General features: G+C 44.0%; 1 protein-coding gene across 5 annotated transcripts in view; it reads left to right on the top strand.

Moving 5' to 3' along the window:
• LOC143765015 (solute carrier family 46 member 2-like) overlaps positions 1-23,754 on the top strand; it is a 168,697-nt gene that overhangs the window by 29,476 nt on the left and 115,467 nt on the right. For 4 of the 5 annotated variants that reach the window (XR_013213313.1, XR_013213311.1, XM_077251270.1 and 1 more), the window contains exons 2-3: positions 10,771-11,830; positions 13,270-13,353. The exons of the other annotated variant lie outside the window; for it this stretch is intronic. Coding sequence is in view for 2 of the 4 variants with exons in the window: in XM_077251270.1 (XP_077107385.1) it covers positions 10,807-11,830; positions 13,270-13,353 (1,108 nt within the window). In the remaining 2 variants the exon portion in view is untranslated. The remainder of the gene's footprint in view (positions 1-10,770; positions 11,831-13,269; positions 13,354-23,754) is intronic. 5 annotated transcript variants of the gene reach the window in all.

Genomic DNA, 23,754 nt, shown 5'->3' with positions numbered 1-23,754 from the left:
CAGACCATTTACGGAATCTTTGGCAGTAAATTTCAGCTTCATCTTGCCCCTGCGATAGGGACATCAAAGTTTTTTCTGCCTGAAGTTCCAAATGAGGTTCCTCATAAAGCAAGCCCAAGGCCAGAAAAAACGCATCCACACTGCGCAACGCAGGATCCCCTGGTGCCAATGCAAAAGCCCAATCTTGAGGGTCGCCGCGGAGCAAGGAAATCACAATCCCAACCTGCTGTGCAGGGTCTCCAGCAGAACGAGATTTCAGGGACAAAAATAACTTACAATTATTTCTAAAATTCTGAAAGCTAGATCTATTCCCTGAGAAGAATTCCGGCAAAGGAATTCTCGGCTCTGATACCGGAGCATGAACCACAAAATCTTGCAAACTTTGTACTTTCGTGGCGAGATTATTCAAACCTGCAGTTACACTCTGTAGATCCATTATAGACAGGTGAACATAGAGCCATTCAAAGATTAGAAGGAGAGAGAAAAAAAAGAAAGACTGCAGCATAGACAGACTGGCAAGTGATCCAATTAAGAGCACACTAACTACTAGAGAAAAAAAAAAAAAAAAAAAAAAAATTTCAGCAGACTTCTTATTTCTCTCCTTTCTCAGCCAAGGATTTTAACCCTTTAGTGGGCCGGTCAAACTGTCATGATCTCCATGGCCAGAGAACTAGCATAAGCCTCAATAGGAACAAGCTCTTGGAAGATGTAACTGTACTGACCATGAACTAAACCTACCGCATCATCTAGAAGTAGCCAGGTAGCATGTCCTACTTTTTATCCCTATATGCCCAGCGCCGGCCGGAGAACTAAATAATGCTAGCAGAGGGAAATATAAGACCTGACTCACCTCTAGAGAAATGCCCAAAAAGGAGACAGAAGCCCCCCACATATATTGGCGGTGATATGAGATGAAACAACAAACGCAGCAGGAAAATAGTTTTAGCAAATTTGAGGTCCGCTTTCTAGATAGCAGAAGACAGAAAGCATACTTTCATGGTCAGTAGAAAACCCTAACAAAACACATCCAGAAATTACTTTAGGACTCTGGCATTAACTCATAATACCAGAGTGGCAATTCCTGATCAACAAGAGCTTTCCAGACACAGTAACGAAACTGCAGCTGTGAACTGGAACCAAAATACAAAAACAAAACATGGACGAATGTCCAACTTAACTAGTAGATGTCTGGGAGCAGGAACAAGCACAGAGAGGCTTCTGATAACATTGTTGACCGGCAAGCATCTAACAGAGAAGCCAGGTTATATAGCGACACCCAGATCTAATCAGAACAGGTGAACAGGGAAGATGATGTCACAAGTTCAATTCCACCAGTAGCCACCGGGGGAGCCCAGAATCCAAATTCACAACACCAGAGGTTCTTCCATGGCGATCCTGTGAGGAAGCTGAACCAGCTGTGTGTGAGCTGGAGGAAGAGGCAACAACACGAGCTGAAGAGGTGGTAGGTGCCGCTGTTGGTTGGCCTAGGTCTTCAGTGTGTTTTTGTAACTCCACCACGTGCTTGGTCCGCACATGTTTCCACATATTTGAGGTATTGAGGTTGCTGACATTTTTCCCTCTTTTGATTTTCTGATGACACACCTTGCATTTGGAAAAGCAAATGTCATCTGCAACTGTGTCAAAAAAGGACCAGGCAATGCAAGTCTTGGGAGTGCCCGTTTTGGCTTTTGGAAGAGGCATGCTCCTAACGGGTGCTGAAGTGGAGGCTATAGGCACCGCAGTCTTCCCCCTCCCTCTCCCTCTTTGGCCCGTTAGGGGAATCTCTTCCTTAGAGCTGCTCCCACCACCTTCCTGTACCTCACGCCACGATGGGTCAAGGACCTCATCATCTACACTACCCTCTGTCACCAACTGCTTCTCCTGGGTAGTCTCGGCAGCACAGTACGCACCAGAAAGTGGCACCTGAGTCTCATCATCAGATGCGTACTGCGGTGTGGTGACCGGAGGCACTGGCCCACCCGCCTCTTCAGAGTCTGAGAGACAAAGCTGTTGGGCATCACTGCATACTGCCTCTTCTTCCATTTCTCCAATGCTGCTTGGCTGGCCCCCTGTTTCCAAGCCAAGAGATTCAGAGAACAGAAGTAGAGATGGCTCCTGTCCTGGGCTCTCTGACTGCCTCAGCAATTTGGCAGGTGGTGAAGAGCACTCTCCAGTGCTCTGTGCCTGAGAGGATGTGACACTAATTGAAGTCGATGCATTAGCTGCCATCCATCCAACAACGGCTTCAATTTGTTCTTCATGCAGCAGCGGTGTACAGCGATCTCCTACAAAGCTGTGCATGAAGGACTGATCCCTGCTGAAACTGGGTGATGATGAGTCACCGGTGCCCGCAGCAGGCACAGAATCCCAACGTCCTCTCCCTGCTCCGCGCCCATGCCCACGTGCCTTACTCCCTGCCCTCTTCATCTTGGTTGACTGATAAAGATAAGCAGAAAAGTACTAAGGGCTTAGTGTGCTTATTCCTGAACAGCTCCTAACAGGTATAAGAAACACTAATTTTCTAAAGTGTGGACTAGACTTTAATATGAGCTAATGTGGCCTACACAACTGTAAAGTGGTGTGTTTGGTGAACTTTATTTATTTTTTTTTTTTTGCAGAACTGACTACAGAGTGAGCTGCACTCACACACAGACCGCGCAGACAGCCGTAAACGGCGCTGCAAGGCCAAACCAAGCTCCTTTATGTAATCCTATGTAGTGTTTTTCCACAATTTAGCTGGATACGGATGGAAAGCCACTAATAGGAAATATTTGAAAAATGTGCAGCAGGCTGCACTAATTGCAAAAAAGGACAATGGATAGAACACTATGAGGCAGTTACGCACTCTGAGCTGACTACAACCGGCTGTGGCTGTGGACAGACTACAAAGCAATGTGCACTCACACAGAGACCGTGCAGACAGCCGTAAACGGCGCTGCAAAGCCAAAACAAGCTCCTCTATGTAATCCTATGTAGTGTTTTTCCACAATTTAGCTGGATACGGATGGAAAGCCACTAATAGGAAATATTTGAAAAAATGTGCAGCAGGCTGCACTAATTGCAACAAAGGACAATGTATTGAACAGTATGAGGCAGTGACGCACTCTGAGCTGACTACAACCGGCTGTGGCTGCGGACAGACTACAGAGCGATGTGCACTCACACACACAGAGACCTTGCAGACAGCTGTGAACAGCGCAGCAAGGTAAAAGCAAAGATCTCACACAGCGGTTGCTAAATTAGCCTGGGTAAAGCACAATGAAGCAAATCGCTATCGCTAAACTGGCCCTCAGTCAGAACATAGCGTCCTGTCCCTAACTGAATTCACAGCAGAGTGAGCCCTACATGGTGGCAGCGACTTTTATAGTGCATCATGACATCATTTCAGCAGCCAATCACAGCCATGCCAGTACTTACATGCCCACCATGCAGAACAGAATGTGCACACACTTCTAATCATTCCTCATTGGCTGAATTCGAGCAGTTTGAATTCTGGGAACTTCCGATTCCGGTATCCGATATACGGAAATTATCGGAACTCGGTATCGGAATTCCGATACCGCAAATATCGGCCGATACCCGATACTTGTGGTATCGGAATGCTCAACACTATTTACCACCTAAATGTCACTAACTTTTGAGCATGCCGCTATAGTTGGAAGACTCCAAGACCATGAATTGCCATCGCAAACATCAGGACCATGCGAAAATGATCTCAGGGTGCCAATGGGATTAAAGAGGGAGCCCCCACACTCTGTTAACCATCTAGATGCTGTAGTCATTATTGACCGCAGCATTTATGGGGTTAAACGACTATAGTCAGTACAGTTGGATCACCCCCAAGGGCCGTGGGGTACTTGGTAACGGGTCCTGCAGTTCACAGGGGGATATCACGGTGGCTGACCCGGTCCGTGACCCTGGGACATCCGTGTAAAAGTGGCAGGTCTTTAAAGGGATAGAGTTTATGTTCGTGACGCCACCTGTGGTATTCAGTCAGGGTGACCGACGCTGCTTTAAGGGGTCCGCTGGGGTGATGTTATGGCAATTAGATGGTATACCTTTCCACAGGTGAAGTATGTCCCCAGGGCTTCCCGGTGTATGGATGGTGGTATGATGAGAAGCGCGATGAAGAACAATGACACAAAGTTGCAGTCTCTTTACCTTTACTGAAGACTTCAGCATCCACAGTCTAGGGCACCAGATCACAGGGCAGACAGAATCCGGCCAGTTTGGAGGCAAGTCTAGAGTCCCTTTGTCCAGGTGGAAATCAGTAGCCTTCCCTTGAGCTGCGGTGGTGTAGGTCATTACTGCCTATTATTATTATTATTTATTTATATAGCACCATTAATTCCATGGTGCTGTGCATGAGAAAGGGGTTACATACAGAATTATAGATATTGTTTACAGTAAACAAGTTTACAGTGACAGACTGGTGCAGAGGGGAGAAGACCCTGTCCTTGGGGACTTACATTCTATGGGATAGTGGGGAAGAGGCAGAAGGTAGGGGCGAGGCGGCGGCGATGGCGAGGCGGCGGCTCTGGCGATGGAGAGGCGGCAGAATGGTTATTGCAGGCTGTAGGCTTTCTTGAAAAGATGGGTTTTCAGGCTCCGTCTGAAGGATCTGAGGGTGGTGGATAGTCGGACGTGTTGAGGCATGGAATTCCAGAGGATGGGGGATATTCGGGAGAAATCTTGGAGGTTGTAGTGTGAGGAACGAATAAGTGTGGAGGAGAGTAGGAGGTCTTGGGAGGATCGGAGATTATGTGAGGGAAGATATTGGGAGATTAGTTCAGAGATATAGGGAGGGGACAGGTTGTGGATGGCTTTGTAGATCAGAACTGCCTATGGTTCACATAAGGGTCTCACAGATGTGGTGTTTCGTTCTCTCTGTCCCCCATATAGGATAGGACAATACCCGCATGACTGGTGACTTGAGCATGTTTTTAGGGTATCTTAGATAACCCGGCTCTGTAGGTGTCACCGTGCCTCCTGGGTGTAGGTTCGGACAGGAAACCTGCAATTAGCTGTCCTGCCGGTCTCTGAAATATGGCGTTGAGGTCCTTACTCCCTTGGTGTTCCGGCTACCGGGATTTTGCGCCTCAGAAGGAGACAGCTTGAGCGGGGCTGGTCCCCTTCTGGTATCCTCTCCTTTGATTCGACTTCCTTCACGCTCTCTGCAATACGATTCTGCCTTTCAATGTCTCTTTCCGCTCTGAGGGCATGCACAGCTCCTTTAACCTTCTGTCCTCCTCAGACTCTGGTCTGGGACTAACAGAACTCCTGTCTGGAGCTCTGCCAGGAACTGACTAACTTTCCCTACAGACTATCAGTTATATATATGTGGGGAGAGACCTAATAAATAGGAGCAGAAGCTCCCCCTGGTGGTCTGGAATGTGAAATGTGTTGCATGTTTGTGATACCTGGATGCATTTATCCTTCTTTACCTCCAAACGTAGCATCACAATCCCTGAGAGGAAAGCAATACCACTGCGATGACCAGGACCCTGGGGCGCCGCACAAACACTGATAGTGGCTGATGCAGGAAGCTGTCTGGTATAGTGGACAGCTGATAGCATCTCAGGTCAGTAAAAAGACATATTGGTGGTCACTATGGGGTTAAGATAATGGACGGAGTGTAAATAGCACACACCTGAGATGACTCTCATATCTCCCTGTAGTCACATGAATGGACCTTGGTTCAGCTATCTGCCACTGACAGGTCAACACAATTGGGACAGACACAATTCTAGGGTTCTCAGCTGTCTGGGTGCAAGTCCACAGTAAAGTTAGCGAGCATGGGAGCTCTGGCTTCACTGTCTAACAGCTTTCACTAACGAAGGTAACATGGCCACCGTTTGCGCCACGCTCTCAGTAGGAGAGTTGCCCCACCTCAGGATGCTGTCAGCTTGATGTGTGTCAGCAAAACATCTTGTCGTGTCACCTCTGGCAAGCATGTCATAGGTTAGCCATCACACCAATAGACGATTCTCCATTACTAAGCCATGGGCTTGATATCACCTGACAATACAAAGGTTACATCAACCCCACAAATAATAATCCCACTTGCCATCGCTACAGGGCAAGTGGGAAGAGCCGGGTAAAGTGCCAGAATTGGCGTATCTAATAGATGTGCCTTTTCTGGGCAGCTGTGGGCTACTATTTTTAGTCTGGGGGGCCATTATCCATGGCCCCTTACCAGCCTGAGAATACTAGCCCCCAGCTGTCTGCTTTAGCAAGCCTGGTTGTCAAAAATGGGGGGACCCCATGCCATTTTTGTAATGATTTATTTAAATAATTAAAAAATACAGCATGGGGACCCCTCTATTCTTAACATCTAGCCTTGCTAAAGCTGACAGCTGAGGGTTGCAGCCCCCAGTTGTGAGTTTTGTCTGGCTGGTTAGCAAAAATACAGGGGAACCACGCAGTTTTTTTTTTTTATTTATTTACAGCGCAGGACTCGGCTAATGAATACACCCATCAGCCGCTCCTGCTTTCACTGTTATTAACGGCAGCAGGTGTCGGATGATGAGAGCAGCTGTCCCATCAGCTGACACCAGTGACCAGAGGTAAACTGTATACCTCCGATCACAGCTGACCATCTCATGCTGCAAAGAATACCTCGGAGCCATTGGCTGCTATAGGCATAAAAGGAGATAAACTCATGGGTGGCCACCATCTTCCCCTGACCTCAACCCTATAGAGCAGTGCTCCCCAACTCCAGTCCTCAAGGCCCACCAACAGATCATGTTTTCAGGATTTCCTTTGTATTGCACAGGTGATGCAATTATCACCTGGGCAAGACTAAGGAGATCCTGAAAACATGACCTGTTGGTGGGCCTTGAGGACTGGAGTTGGGGACCCCTGCTATAGAGAACCTTTGGAGTATAATCAAGCACATCAAGCAAAAGATCTATGAGGGTGAGAGGCAGTTCACATCAAAACAGCAGCACTGGAAGACTATTCTGACTTCATGCAAAGAAACACAAGCATAAACTCTACAAAACTCACAAGTTCAATGGATGCAAGAATTGTGAAGGTGGTATCAAAGAAGGGTTCCTATGTTAACCTGTAACTTGGCCTGTTAGGATGTTTTGGAGTTAAATAGCTTTTTTGTTCAGTGAATGTGACCTCATAATGCTGCAAATTCCACAAATGAGCATTTTCAGTTCTTTAAAACATATCAAATGTTTAGAAATTCTACTGTGCCTAATAATTTGGAACAGTGCATTTTAAGTTTTTATTCATTTTGGAGATTATACTGTTATCATTGGGATGTTTCTTCAATAAACTTCAATGTATACTCTAACGAGTGAGGACTTTTATTAGACTGACTGTCATTTGCTCTGACCATTTAGGAAAATCCAAGAAAAATGTCATATGCATAATAATTTGGAACATGGTGTAGTTTGACAGGACCATTTTTTTATGCAGTTGATGTCACACAAGTTTGAAAATTTACAATTTGCATTTGCATTTTTTTAACTGTCACTTTCATGAATTTTTTTTGTACCTTCTGAGGAACACACCTCACATTTTATTGCACTAGTTTTTATAGTAATTGTTGGTGCACATGTGGCACCCTTGGTGAAAAAATGTCATCATTAGTTCCCAGACAATTTTACTTGGGATGCCTCTGGGGGCAGTTTGGTGGGTTAATTTGACAGTCCCTACCTTCGTAAATTGGAAAGGTGCATGTGTACCCTGTTATGCTCTTGCATATTTTGTTCAATTTTACACCATATTTGGCTCTCTTGGAGGGGATAAATTGGTGGAATAACAGACTGCCCTCGAAACTCGTGAGGGACTTGTCGACTTCAACATTTTGCTCAGGGGTATATGAATTTATAAATTTAAAAATGAATCTTATAGGAGAGAAATTAGGGGTCTCAATTTGTTTAGGTTATCATAGTTGGGGTCATTTCTTGGGGGGGCTTGGGAATTGTTGTTAAAATGAAGGAATCTCATTAGGGCTTTATAGCAAGCACGGATCATGACAGCTGTAAATACAGGGCTACTGTGCACAGATTTTGGTGCCCAGTAGGAATAGAAAGTGGATTTTATTTTTTACTAAACCCATGTTGAGGGTAAGGTCCAAATTTGTTTTATTTCAGAGTCATTTGTGGGGATCAATGAATGGGAATGAAAGGCAGTGGTTTTTTAGGAAATAATTTTTCGGGCATATAAATTTGTCTTGGTGGGCAATTAATTGTAGGACTTCTGGGGGTAACAAAAATTTGGAAAAATTCAAAGGGGGTAAAATAGATGACATCTAATTTTATTCCAGGGTTGCTGAAGGGGAAATTTGAGGGGAAAATGAATTGTCGCGATACCACAATGGAGGGGAGACTTCAGAATTTGGCCCCACTTTTGACAATTCAGCAGTGATGACTGACTCCAGAACTATCGGGCTGTGGGATCCCATGGAGGAAGAGTAGTTGTCATTGTCTGAAAGCTGATTTGGTTTCACTGCCGCAGCAATGCAAGGAGGACCCCTGCTCCACGGTGAATATTCTGTGGGCCATTATTTTATTTTATTCAAATGGCTTCTAAAAAAATAAAATAACCTAATCTAACACTAATAAACCTAATGTAACAGTAGTATTTTTTCTTTTACTTTTGAGGAAACCCTAAAGCATAACCCTAAAGCCTAACCCTAACCCTAAAACTTAAAGCATAAGCCAAACCCTAAAGCCTATGCATAACCCTAAAGTCTAACTGTAACCCTAGCTAAAGGGAAAGAAAGGAAAGGAAAGAAAGAAAGAAAGAAAGAAAGAAAGAAAGAAAGAAAGAAAGAAAGAAAGAAAGAAAGAAAGAAAGAAAGAAAGAAAGAAAGAAAGAATGAATTATAAAATTAAAAAATTTAAAAAAAATAAAAATGTTTAGTCTGACTAGGGGAATGACAAATTTTGGGCTTTTGATCAATGTGATAGAGTCTACCACAGTGATCAAAAGTCTTGATAGGAATAATCCCTGCTGTTGTCGGGTGCTGGTTGGCAGATCTCCGCAGATGCACTACACATGCGCCCACCATTTTGCTTTGGGAACAGGAGAAGGAAGGCCGAGGATCGCGGATCCGGTACTAAGGTACCGTGCGGTGCCTGGGGACATCATTTCTTTCTCTGCTAACCTTAGATAATGTCAGAGGAGAGAGATATTATCTTTAAATAGGACTTTACTTTTTTAACATGATGGCTGTTATTAGTTTAATAACGGTGATCACGGCCCTGATAATGTTCTCCAGAGTCTCAGCTATCCCCGTAGCTGAAACCTCAGAGACTTTCTGAAGCTGAGGGGCATTTTTGACTTATTTCTCAGCGCCTTTAAAAAGCAGCACTGAGGAATAAAGCTCCTTAAATGCCACCATTAAAAGGAGTATCGGCAGTCATTTGGGGGTTAAGGCAACTAAATGCAGAAATATGAAAAGTTTTGAAGAGTTAACAAATTCTCAAGCAATACTGTATGTGTAGAAACTGGAAAACCTCTTTAATACCTATCTTTATATTTACCAACTGAAAACTTTTTAGGTTAAATTTAAAAATATTCTTATTTGCTAATAAATAAATGCTGTGGACCTCTAAGCCAAAGTGCATACACCATTTTTTAGCAGGAAGGTCCTCTCCATACTACTCCACTACTAGGACAACCCCTTCTTAAACTAAATGTTTGGCCCCTATAAAATAATAAAGCTTATATTCACCTCCCATAATGACATTGTTCCCGTGGTGTCGGCACTCGCTCTCCCTGGGGCTATGATGCGGTGTTGTGACATTTGATTCTGGCGCTCAATCAGCGCTGGCTTCACTGTCTCCACCTTTGGACAAACTTAACATGAAGAGGAAGCCTTGTTCTAGTAGAGGACAACCCCTTTAAGTCTTTTGAGCTTCTTTTAACAGCTTCAGGCTTGGAAAGCTGAAAATCAATTAAAAGAAGGGACCATCCTTCAGGGGGCTGCCAATAAGCTGTATGCCGTTATGGTGCACAATACATTGTACAGTGTGAATCGCACCTCACACAAGCCTTATCCACGTGCATCTATAATACATGCCCCTGCACATGGACACTAGGCATATGGTTGTTCATCAGCACTTTGCACCCGTGCTGCCTCCGCCTGTTATTTGCACCCTGCAGTATATTGGTATTGTGAGCAGGTATCGATAAGTATGGCTGCTTTTTCTGATTTTTCAATTTGATGTACTTTTTTGTGAAATGCTGTTCGGATGCACTAGCAAACGAAGTCACTAGTTTTGATATGGAAATTGCCTCTTCAAAGAGGAAGAGAACTTGAACTCTATGGCGCCACCTGTTGGAAGCAGAAATCCTATAAGTCACTATCGACTTTTTAATGAGTCTTGCAATATGACTTAGGATAAAAGCCAAATCAGAACCTCAATTTTTAGGCACAGTGTTTTGGGTTATTGGCCCTCATCATTGCGAAGCATGAGAACTGATTTGATTAGATGATAGGCTCTGGACCAAGGTTTAAGGGAAAATATTTCTCCTTGTGGAGAGTGACATACTGACTCTGGCCTGCCAAGGTAAGGAGAAACGTTACCCCTTAGACATTAGTCCAGAATTTCTCACCTAGCCTTTATAGAATCAGATGCCATCACAGTTGAGAAAAACTCAAGGTTGTCAAAATTCCACAAATTAAAGTTAAAAAAAAGTCCATCCCTGTCATGCCGAAGGAATTCCTCTGTTCTGTTAATTATATGTATTTGGAACATTTTTTATAATTTATGTTGCTATTCTTTTGTTTTTCTCTTGTGATAGGTCCTCTTTAAACTAATTATCTGCAATACTACAGAAATGTTTCGGATGTGGATTGAGCCAGTAGTTGCAGGGGATCAGATTGCGAGCTCCTTCTATGACACGGCACTGCTTATGGTGGTAAGGAATTATTACAACACATCCATCAACAGCCAAGATGTTCCATCCAACTCTAGTAGAGATGACATGCTACAGAAAGCCATCTTGAACTTCTACTTCATTTATAACATCATCATTGGATTAACGCCTCTTCTGTCTGCCTATCTCATAGCAAAAATTGGAGAAAAGACGAGCAGGAAAGTCACTATATGTGTGCCATTGCTCGGATACCTCCTATCAAGAATGTTTTTATTGTTTGTCATCATCTGGGAATGGCCAGTGGAAGTGATGTTTGGATCTGCAGCACTGAATGGATTAACAGGCTGGTTCACAACCTATTGGTCCGGTGTTACGGCTTGGGCTGCTTCATGTTCTTCTGAAAGAAGACGATCTCTTAAACTTATTATTATTGAAATGGTGTATGGATTAGCTGGATTTGTAGGCAGCTTGGTATCAGGATATTTATTTGTGCTTTTACATATAACAAGCCATCAAGGAACTATTCTTATGTTCTGTTGCATTGGTGGCTACACATTTTGTGTCCTATACTGCATTTTTGTTCTGAGGGCACCAGAAGATTATAATTCGGAGACCTCCAGAGTTTTAAAAGACTCTAGAAATAGAAATGTACAAGAGGACAAGGCCGAAAATTCTGTTCTTAAAGCACCATCGAAGCTCATTCTTATTACATTGTTTGCCAGTGCAATACTTATTAATGTTGCTTCTGCAGGAACTAATGATATAATCAATGTATTTGTACTAAAGAAGCCTCTAAATTGGGGTCCTGTAGACGTTGGCTATGGCAATGCCGCTGCGTACATGACCTACATCACCAGCTTTCTAGGCGTTTTAATTTTTTCTCGATTTACAGGCGATTTGGGATTAATTACTATTGGAATCATTTCATTTGGTTCCGGACTTCTAATCATGGGCTTTGTGCGCTCAACATACATGTATTATATTGGTAAGTATATATCATTGAACAAGTAGTGTAACACTTCACATACAGGGGAATTCAAGTATAAAGTAGAGTAACAAAAGGACCTGCACAGAATTTTTGGAAATTGTGCATATGAAATTTTAGGCTATGTTCACATGTTACATTTTTTGCAACGTATTTTTCAGCAGCCAAAAACTACTCTGTTGGAGCTGAAAATGTTCAAATTGCCCATTTTTCGGTGCAAAAAATCTTAGTTGCATTATGCACTCATTATTTTCTATGGGTGAGAAAAATAATCTGCAAAAACACTGAAAGAAACGACATGCTGCAGATTTAAAAAACGCTGTAATTTTCCAATTCAGTCAAGGAATAAAAAACAAGCATAAGATTTCTGAACTTTCATAGCTTTTGCTGGTACTGTAAAAAGTACCTCTTAACTTGCATAATAAGCTGCAAGAAAATGAAGCAAAAATGCAACGTGTGAACATAGCCTTATCTACACTTTTACTTTTTTTTCCAGATAGCAATACATTACGTACTGTTTTTTTTTTTGATTATAAGATGCACTTTTTTCCTCCAAATTTTGGGGGAAAATGAGGGTGCTTCTTATAATGCGGATATACCTTACCGGTCGTGGTGGAGCAGGGTCCCAGGGTCGCTGCTGGAGGAGGCAAGAGTAGAGCGTTGCTGCAGGCCTCAGGCAGGGATGAGGGGGTGTACGCTGCTGCGGGTGTTCGGTGGTGCTGGGGCTCCGCCGACATTTTGTGAAAGCCCAGAGCCCCCACACTTACATGGTTTACTATGTGGTGGACTCTGGGAAAATGGCTGCCAGGGGTGGCGCATGCGCAGATGGAGATCTCGGCACCAAGATCTTGGGAGATGATATCTCAACGCCAAGATCTCCAACTGCCCCGGCAGCCATTTTCCCGGAGTCCACCGCATAGTAAACCATGTAAGTGCGGAGGCTCTGGGCTTTCACAAAATGTCAGCGGAGCCCCCACACCACCGAACACCCGCAGCAGTGCACATCCGAACACCCCTTCATCCCAGCCTGTGGCCTGCAGCAATGCTCCACTCTTGCCTCCTCCAGCAGCGAACCTAGGACCCAGCTTCACCGCAGCCACCCCCCCAGTAATCAATAAGACGCATGGGTTGTAAGAAGTACCACCATTTTAATTTAAAAAAAAAAATTTCCCTATTTTTCTCTTCAAAATTTGGGGTGCGTCTTATAATCGGGTGATTCTTATAAACCGCAAAATACGGTATGTTCCATGAACGTTCCAAGCATGTCTTTACATCCTAAATTATTTATGATCAAATGTTTACTGTACTTTCCTTTAACTGACAAGTTAATCATAATTGAAATAATTATATTTTTTCTCAGCTGAAAGTTAGGAAATTATATGCTGCACTATTCTTCTGAAGTATTTTTGCATTGATATATTTTTTAATATACTTCTCAGCTCGAATAGTGATGATATTTTCAATAATCCCTACACCAACCATCAGATCAATGATATCGAAGCAAGTTCAAGGCTCCTCGTATGGTAAGATGTCACAGTGCTATACATGAATAACAATGATGGGTAGGCTACCATATATTTACACTATAATGCAGGTAAAACACAGTGCATTTTGCAATGTTTTTTTTTCTTTCTGAGGGTACTTTTATTATTTTTTTTTAGCACCTACACTTTTATTATGCAGAGTTGTTCATAGACTATAGAGGTTAGGCATACAATCTAGAAAGCTGTTAGTAGACATAGATGATATGTTATTTCACAAACTATTATTATTATTATTATTATTATTATTATTTGTTTATATAGCACCACTGATTCCTTGAACAAATAAATACTAATTACTCTTAATTGTCTAGTCTTAGGTGTCTGTGTGTCAGGCCTCTTTCATACGTTCAGATAATTCCGGTACCGGAGAAATCGGTACCGGAGTTATCCGTGTACGTGTGTCCGTGTGCTCAAGTGGCACATCAGTGTGGCACACGTGCGGCATCCGTGTGCCGCCCGTGTGCCGCCTGAGGACCACACGGACCGTGCAGGAGAGACAGCGCTACACTAAGTGCTGTCCCCCCGCTGTGGTGCTGAAGGCTGCATTCATCTCTTCTCCCCGCAGGAGAGAAGAGATGAATGATCAAGTTTTTTTTTCTTTTTTGTTAATAATAAAGTTGCATGTGACCCCCGCCTCCCACCCCCAGTGTGCCGCCCGGCCCCTTGCAGAAGAAATACTCACCCGGCCAGCTCCCGCGATGTCTCCTCTCTCCTGTCAGCGCCGGCAGCCTCTACTGTGTGAGCGGTCACGTGGTACCTCTCATTACAGTGAGGAATATGCGCATAATAATCACTGTAATGAGCGGGACCACGTGACCGCTCACACAGGAGACGCTGCCGGCGCTGAGAGGAGAGAGGAGACATTGCGGGAGCTAGGTGAGTATTTCTTCTGCAAGGGGCCGGGCGGCACACTGTGGGTGGGAGGCGGGGGTCACATGCAACTTTATTATTAACAAAAAAGAAAAAAAAACTTGATCATTCATCTCTTCTCTCCTGCGGGGAGAAGAGATGAATGCAGCCTTCAGCACCACAGCGGGGGGGACAGCGCTTACTGTAGCGCTGTCTCTCCTGCGGGCGGTACGTGCACACGGAGGAGAGTGCACACTGTTCTCCGTGTGCACGTGTGCAGGACGTATTGCTGTACGTGCTGCCGGAGATAAGCGGACATGTCTCCGTGTTTTGCACACGGACACACGGTCCGTGAAAACACGGAGACATGTGCATAGACCCATTCATTTGAATGAGTCTACGTGTGTTAGTGTCTCCGGTACATGAGAAAACTGTCACAACACGTACCGGAGACACTGACGTGTGAAAGAGGCCTAAAGGTCATTAAAGGGAGTGTTCAGTTAATTTAAATTATTAATTGCTTTTACAAAAAGAAGTCATATAAATTGCTAATATGTTTCAATTACCATGTCCCCTGGTCTTCAGATATTCCCTCCAGTCCTGATTCTGCAGTTTCAGCACCACATCAGTACTGTGCATGTAGTGGGCTGGCTGACTGCTCATTTAAACCCATAATGACCGCCGATACGCATTAAAATGGTGGCTGTAATGGTCCTTATTTTCTCATTGCCGTTTTAAAATGATGATCGGAAATAAGGATATAGCACCCCCAGAGTCCGAAAAGCTCCTGGGTTTTAGCTACCAAGTGTTGCTGAGACCCTCAAGACCACAATCAGAGTGGGATTTTCCAAATCCAATCACGTGATCGGCGTAAAAAAAAACATGTGTGCCTGCTGTTAAAATAATTTCTCTCTCTTCTGACATGATATACATGTCAGAGGAAAGAGAAATTATGTTCCCAAGTCCCACTCTGGTACCTCCACCTCCTGCTCCGTCCCCCTGCCCTCAGCCTCCTCTTCGTAAAAAAAAAAATGGCGGGTGCATGCTCAATGCGTTTTTTTTCCCCTATTGATTCCTTTTCATAACTGTGATAGACCCTATCCCATTAGTCAGATTTTCTTTTATGTTAGAATTTTTATTTCTTTCATTCTTTACCATTAGGGTTGAGGATGGGCTTATTGAGTTAGGGTTTTTCAAAAGTTAAAAAAAATGTTGACGATATGACAAGTAGTGTTGAGCGCAAGTGCTCACGTTTGCATCGTGTACTCGGATATGCACCAAGTATTGCGGATGTTCCAGTGATATGCTCGAGTCTCCGCCCCGCATGTTTCGTGGCTGTTGAGCAGCCAAAAAAATGATTTGAGGTGATTGCTTGCCATAAACAGGCAATTGCCGCATGATTTTTTGGGTGTTGATCTGCCGTGAAATATTCGGGACGGGACTCGAGCATGTCACTTGAGCACCCACAATACTAGGTGCATAACCGAGCACACAATGCATATTCGAGTAGTGAGTACTTGCGCTCAACACTAATGACGACATATTCAATATGATGACCTGTATTGTACCTGTGGGTTCAAAATGCTCATTATACCCCTGAATTAAATCCTTGAGGTTTGTTAGGCATTGGGATTCTCCCGCTACGCGGGATAGATCCCGGGCATTATGTGGTTCTGCGGTCTCCCACTCGGGTCCAGCCGCAGCAGTTGCTGCTCAGCACAGACGTCAGTCCCAGTGTCTTGCTCAGGCTCGCGGTATACGTTTCGTTACTGCTGGCTTTTCAACCAAGTCTATGGTAACCAGTGAAATACGGGTGCAGCCTTGCGCTCTGGAGTCTAAGTCCAAAGATCACCTTACTGAGCATGCCTGTTGTGTGACGTCTTCTTATTGGAGGCCGGACGTTAGCTGTTCTGATGATGTGGCAGCTACAGATTGGCCTGCGGGTGATGTCTCAGCCAACTGGGCATGAGTGTTTGGGGAGGAGCCTAGCGTATAAAGCGGCCCACGCGGGAGTGTGTGGGTGTCTACTCTACCACTCTGTCTGCACGTTTGTGTGTCTGTCTTGGCTTTGAGCCTGTACACGTTGGCAGGCAGGATGCACACTTACGCGGTGCCGTACCCATGGCTCTCCGCCTGAGTCTCAAGTCTGCTACATGCTTTGGATGCCGGTCAGGCACAGGGTCAGCAGTGTCAGGACTGGGGTTTCTAGCCGCTTGGCTTAGCATGTGCTTCGGTCTTGTGTGCGTTTTGCACAGTCCAGTTACAGAACAAGCTCAACCCTTACGCTATACTTCACAGTGAAGGCTACACAGTGAAGGCTACAGGGTATTGGATCTAGCGTCATAAGAGTTCTTTCTGCTGGCTCAGTATCTGCTCCATATTTGTGTGCGGTTAGCACAGTTTAGTTGCAGAGCTAGCCCAGTCTTCATGCTACCGTCCCTGTGACGTGAACAGGGTTTAGCATTTAGCAAACTAAGTGCAGTACATCTCGGTGAAGTAACTGAGCTTGGTACTCGGTGTTCCCATCACACTGTGTGGTGTTAACATAGTATGTTTAAGGAACGCTCGCTGTTTTGTTCCGTCATTATTCACTAGCAGCAGGGTTCTTCTCTGCAAGGTGAACCTTGGGTTGCGATTGCACTTTAATTTATATTTAATTTAGAGCAATATGCCAACCCTAACAGAGTGTAGATTCCAAAATGGGGTCAGTTTTAGGGATTTTTGCTGTTTAGGCCCTGCAAATGTGATATGGTGCCTGCCATCACTTTCAGCCAAATTTGTATTCCAAAATTCAAATATTGCTCCTTCCGCTCCAAGTCCTGCAGTTTGTCCAAATAGAACGTTTTGACTACATGTGGGGTATCGTCACACTCAAACTGTGGGGTCCACTTTTTGATGTTACCGCTTGCAGTGAGAAATTTGGGGCTAAAGCAAGATTTTAGAGGTAAAATTTATTTTTTTTTGCATTCCACTGTGCATTAATTTCTGCATAGCAGCTGAAGGGTTAAACAATTTCCCAACATTAGTTTTAAATTATTTGAGGAGTGCAGTTTTTAAAATGGTATCACTTTTGAGGAGTTTCCAATATATAGGCCCCTCAAAGTCCACTCTCCCAGTGGGTCATGGCACCGGCAAACCATAACAGTAAAATCTGCACTATAGTATGGCGCTCCTTGTCTTCTGAGTTTTGCACTGTGCCTCAAAAGTAGTTCCTGATCAAATGTACAGTATGATATTGGCTTATTCAGAAGAAATTGCACAACAAACTGAGACGTCAAGTGCTATTAGCCCTTATAAAAATAAAAAAATTGAGGATAAAAAATACATTTTAGCGGTAAAAATGTGTATTCTTTCTTCACCGCCGAATGGTATAAATTTCGGTGAGGTACACGTGGTGTCAACATGCTCACTGCACCCCTAGATTAAATCATTCAAAGGTGTAGTTTGTAAAATGACATCACTTATTGGGGGGGGGGGTTTCTGCTATTCTGACACCTCAGAAGCTCTGCCAATGTGACATGGCACCCTCAAACCAGTCCAGCAAAATCTGGACTCCAATATGGCACTTCTTTCATTCTAGGCTTTACACGGCGCCTGAAAAGTAGTTTTCAACCACATATGAGGTATTGGTGCACTAGGGAGAAATTGCACAACAAATTGTATGGTCCAAATTGCTCCTTTGCCCTTGTCAAAATGAAATATTTGGGGCTAAACCAACATTTATTCAGGAAAAAATTATTTTTTCACTTTCACAGTTCGTTATAAACTTCTATGAAGCAACTGTGGGTTCAAGGTGCTCACCACACATCTAGATACATTCCTTGAGGGGATCTAGTTTCCACCACACGGTGTCCACTAATTATTCCAGCAAATTTTAGATTCAAAAAGTCAAATTGCGCTTCTTCCCTTCCCTACCTTGCCCAAACAGTAGTTTACCCCCACATATGGGGTATTTGCATACACAGGGGAAATTTCACAACAAATTTTGGGGTTCATTTTCTCCTGTTACCCTTGTGAAAGTAAAAAAATTGGGGCTGAAGTAACATTTTTTTCTTCCACATTCCATTAATTCCTGTGAAGCACCTGAAGAGTTAATAAACTTCTTGAATGTGGTTTTGAGCTCATTGAGAGGAGCAGTTTCAAGGAAGGTATCACCTTTGAGTATATTCTGTCTTATAGGCCCCTCAAAGTCACTTCAAATGTGATGTAGTAAAAAAAAATGCAAGAAAGAAGAGAATGTCCAGCTTCACCAAATCCGTAAAAAAGAGTTTTCTTTATTGTGAATAAAGAAAACTCTTTTTTACGGATTCGGTGAAGCTGGACATTCTCTTCTTTCTTGGACTTTATACGCTTGGACACAGCGGGTCCGTGCTCCCGAAGATTGGTTTATGCATCATGGGTGAGCTGGCTTATATTCCTTCTTTCTAAGTAAAAAAAATGGTCTTGTAAACTTTGTTGGAAAAATGAGAAATTGCTGATCAACATTGAACCCTTCTAACTTCTTAACAAAAAAAAAGAAATAAATGTTTAAAAAATGATGCAGATGTAAAGTATACATGTGGGAAATGTTATTTATTAACTATTTTGTGTGGTATAACCATCTAACTTAACCCCATCATGACCTTGGGATTTTCTGTTTTTCCGTATTCGTTTTTTGCTCCCCTCCTTCCCAAAGCCATAACTTTTTTATTATTCTGTCAATTTGGCCATGTGAGGGCTTATTTTTTGCGGGACGAGTTGTACTTTTGAACGATTTTATTGATTTTACCATGTCGTGTACTAGAAAAAGGGAAAAAAAATCCAAGTGCGGTGATATTGCAAAAAAAGTGCAATCACATGCGTGTTGTTTGTTTGGATTTTTTGCTAGGTTCACTAAATGCTAAAACTGAGCTGCCATTATGATTCTCCAGGTCATTATGAGTTCATAGACACCAAATATGTCCAGGTTATTTTTTATCTAAGTGGTGAAAAAAAATTCCAAACTTTGCTAAAAAAAAAAAAAAAAAAATGGCACCATTTTCCGATACCCGTAGCGTCTCCATGTTTCATGATCTGGGGTCGGGTGAGGGCTTGTTTTTTTCGCGCCGAGCTGCCCTTTTTAATGATGGTGCAGATAAGATCTTTTGATTGCCCGTTATTGCATTTTAATGCAATGTCGTGGCGACCAAAAAAACAGGCGTTTCAAATTTTTTTCTCACTACGCCGCTTAGCGATCAGGTTAATCCTTTTTTTTATTGATAGATCGGGCGATTCTGAACTCGGCGATACCAAATATGTGTATATTTTATTTTATTTTTATTGTTTTATTTTGAATGGGGTGAAAGGGGGGTGACTTTTTTTTTTTATTTCATTTTTTAAAAACATTTTTTTTTACTTTAGCCATGCTTCAATAGCCTCCATGGGTGGCTAGAAGCTGGCACAACTGAATCGGCTCTGCTACATAGAGGCGAAGCATAGTTCGCCTCTATGTAGTAGAATTACAGGCTTGCTATGAACGCCGACCACAGGGTGGCGCTCACAGCAAGCCGGTGTAACAGGCCAAAGTAACCCCGTCCCAGATTAACCCCGGGTATAATTTGGCCTAGGCCAGAGTATACCCCGGGGTATAAACTGGCCTAGGCCAAACTATACCCAGGCATAAAATGGCCTAGGCCAAACTATACCCCGGGGTGTAAAATAGCCTAGGCCAAACTATACCCCTCCAGGCCACATTATACCCCCCAGGGTTAAAGTGGCCTAGGCTACATTTAACCCTGGGTATATTTTGGCCTAGGCCAAACTATACCTAAGGATGTAAAACAGCCTAGGCCAAACTATAACAGGCCACACTATACCCTCAGGCCAGACTATAGCCTTTTACTGGTTGCTATGGGATTTTACATGGCCACTTTATCCTAGCAACGCCCTGGATACGGTTGGAAAAGGGGTTTATCTACCTTGGGGGGCACCCTCACAGCACTGCGGGGAAGCCGGGGAACCCTTTTACTGGTTGCTATGGGATTTTACATGACCAATTTATCCTAGCAACGCCTTGTATACGCTTGGAAAAGGGGTTAATCTACCTTGGGGGCACCCTCACAGCACTGCGGGGTGGGTGGGGATCCCTTTTACTGGTTGCTATGGGATTTTACATGGCCACTTTATCCTAGCAACGCCCTGGATACGGTTGGAAAAGGGGTTTATCTACCTTGGGGGCACCCTCACAGCACTGCGGGGAAGCCGGGGAACCCTTTTACTGGTTGCTATGGGATTTTACATGACCAATTTATCCTAGCAACGCCTTGTATACGCTTGGAAAAGGGGTTAATCTACCTTGGAGGACACCCTCACAGCACTGCGGGGTGGGTGGGGATCCCTTTTACTGGTTGCTATGGGATTTTACATGGCCACTTTATCCTAGCAACGCCCTGGATACGGTTGGAAAAGGGGTTTATCTACCTTGGGGGCACCCTCACAGCACTGCGGGGAAGCCGGGGAACCCTTTTACTGGTTGCTATGGGATTTTACATGACCAATTTATCCTAGCAACGCCTTGTATACGCTTGGAAAAGGGGTTAATCTACCTTGGAGGACACCCTCACAGCACTGCGGGGTGGGTGGGGATCCCTTTTACTGGTTGCTATGGGATTTTACATGGCCACTTTATCCTAGCAACGCCCTGGATACGGTTGGAAAAGGGGTTTATCTACCTTGGGGGCACCCTCACAGCACTGCGGGGAAGCCGGGGAACCCTTTTACTGGTTGCTATGGGATTTTACATGGCCACTTTATCCTAGCAACGCCTTGGATACGCTTGGAAAAGGGGCTTATCTACCTTGGGGGCACTGTCGCAGCATTGCATGGAGGCTGGGGAACTCTTTTCCTGGTTGCTAAGCGATTTCAAATGATCAATCTAAGGTACTTACACCATGTAAAACCCTATAGCAAGCAGGGTGCCCCCAAGGTAGATAAACCCCTTTTCCAAGCATATACAAGGCATTGCTAGGATAAAGTGGTCATGTAAAATCCCATAGCAACCAGTAAAAGGGTTCCTCGGTGTAACAGGCCAAAGTAACCCTGTCCCAGATTAACCCCGGGTATAATTTGGTCTATGCCAGAGTATACCCGGGCATAAACTGGCCTAGGCCAAACTATACCCCGGGGTGTAAAATAGCCTAGGCCAAACTATACCCCTCCAGGCCAGATTATGTAACTAATCTGGGGTTAAAGTTGCCTAGCCCAATTTATACCTCTCAGCTCATATTATACCCCAATGAAATCATTTGCATTGAGTGATATACACAAGAATTACTTAATGCTTCAACATTTTATTGAGAAACCAAACTGACAATTCTTAAAGAGTACCTCCCACTATACAAAACTTTTGCCCATGGCAAAAGTAGTTGTAAAGGGGGGTATTTGTAATGCATATGCATTACAAATACCCCCCCATTTTATAGTTACCTTAGGGGGGCTGCCCGATTACCCCCCCTCGCTAACCGCCGCTGCCCGTCTCCTGGTAGACGGGGTCCCCCTCCTGCCGCTAGGTGGCGCTGCCTCTCCATGCGCCGACGTCACAGCCAGGCGCCATAGAGGAGAGCGGCACCTGGCTAGTGCCGTTGGAGCTTGTAGAAGCAGAGCCAGCACCACCTAGCGGTGGGAGGGGGGGCAATAATTTCTCATTAGCTATAAGTCACTTATCATGCAATGCAATTATCTGGGGCAACAAATCGCCCAACAGTCATTCTGTGTATTATGACATTTAGTCTAGCATGTCCTTGCTACCAAATTAACGTTTAAAGCTAAACACTGATAACAACATTGAAATGATCGTGCTTATTTTCAAGATACAGTGCATGTTCAGTTGTTGACTGCAGATTGAAGCTTGCAGGATATGTCAACCAATCCATGGAGTCACCGACGTTTGTGTAGATTATTATGTCGCAACTCAACAGATTCGCCGTGGTCATGATCTCTGCATCAGTTGCCCAGACTCCATCACGAGAGATTCCAGAGATGTTCACATATTCATTCACATTTTGGTTCAAGTAGTCCTGTAGTTTTTTTGTCAAGTCAGTTTTCATATGGTGGATGACTTTATCTCTGAGAAGGGAATGGTTGTCCTCTGTTCCTGTCAAGATGTAGCTGATGGCCCGGAAGAAGCAGTTTCCATCACCTTTGGTTTTATATGTACGCCGTGGTTGTTCAAGGTCTCGTCTGCATCCACAGTATACAACCTTACTAAACGTAAGGCCAAGAGTGGTGCTAAGATACTTCCTTCTTGAACTTGGTAGTAGGTTGAAAGCCTTAGTTTGCTTATTTTTCTGTGTGGCAGAGTCACTGGAATAATCATCATCGGATGGTGGAGAAGCCTCTTTATCCTGGTAAATCTTTAGGTTGCTGGTGTGGTATGTGTTGCTTAATATCTTGCCAGTTTTGTTGTTCTTAAGTTTTACTCGTCCCTTGGTCAAGGATTCCACAACTAAATAAGGTCCAATCCAGCGTGGTTCCATCTTTGAACCTATGCGTTGAATACGGCGCTGATTCTTGATATAAACTATGGTACCAGCAGTGATTTCTTTGTTGCTTTTGTGTCGGCGATCAAAGGCACACTTCTGGTGTTCTTGAGCAGAGTGGATGTTGGTACTGACGTCTGAGTGCAGCTTTTTAAGAATGCTTGACAGTGTATTTAGCACATCAGGGGTGGCATGATCTGAAATGGGCATGGGATCCACCGTATCATCTTTTGAGGGATTAAGGTCCATGGGAAGCTTGGCCTTCCGTCCATACATGACCTCAAATGGAGTAACCTTGGTTGAAGCATGCACAGATGTGTGATAGGCAAACAGAACACCAGGGATGAATTGATCCCAGTTGTTTCCTTGGTCATTGACAAGCTTACTAAGAGCTTCTTTAAGTGTCCGATTATCACGTTCCCGCTGGCCATTTGTTTGTGGGTGGTATGCAGATGAAATACGGTGATCTGTTTGAAAATGTTCCATCAGGTTGTCAATGATCGAGTTTACAAACTCTCGTCCCTGGTCGCTAATCAGAGTCTCCATACAGCCAAGGCGACAGATAACGGAGTACAAAAAATTTGCCACTGACTTGGCACTCTTATCTGGGACAGCTGTTGCTTCAGTCCATTTGGAGAAATGATCAGTGGCAGCAACTATATATTTGTTGCCATTTGATGTTTCCTGAAGAGGGCCAATCATATCAATCCCAACTAAGCTCCATACTTTTCCAGGCACTGATATACTGTTGAGTGGTGGAGCTTCCTTTGTGATTTTGGGATTTATAACAAAACATTTTTGACAGGCTTTCACATACTGGTGAACGTCATTTTTCATTCCCTTCCAGTAAAACCGGTCAGAGATTTTGGCTAAAGTTTTATCTCTGCCAAAATGGCCCCCAGATATTGGGTTGTCATGACAGGCCTTCAGGATATTTGGCAGTCGACTTTTAGTAAGAACCTCCTTTTCCCTATGATAAACAATTCCTCCTTGGGCTCGATATGGCTTTGCTGTTTGTCTAAACTGGGACTTGGCA

This window comes from Ranitomeya variabilis, chromosome 1, assembly GCF_051348905.1.
Source record: "Ranitomeya variabilis isolate aRanVar5 chromosome 1, aRanVar5.hap1, whole genome shotgun sequence".
Classification (NCBI taxonomy): domain Eukaryota; kingdom Metazoa; phylum Chordata; class Amphibia; order Anura; family Dendrobatidae; genus Ranitomeya; species Ranitomeya variabilis.
The sequence above is the reverse complement of the archived record's forward strand: the minus strand, read 5'-3'. Positions and strand labels throughout refer to the sequence as shown.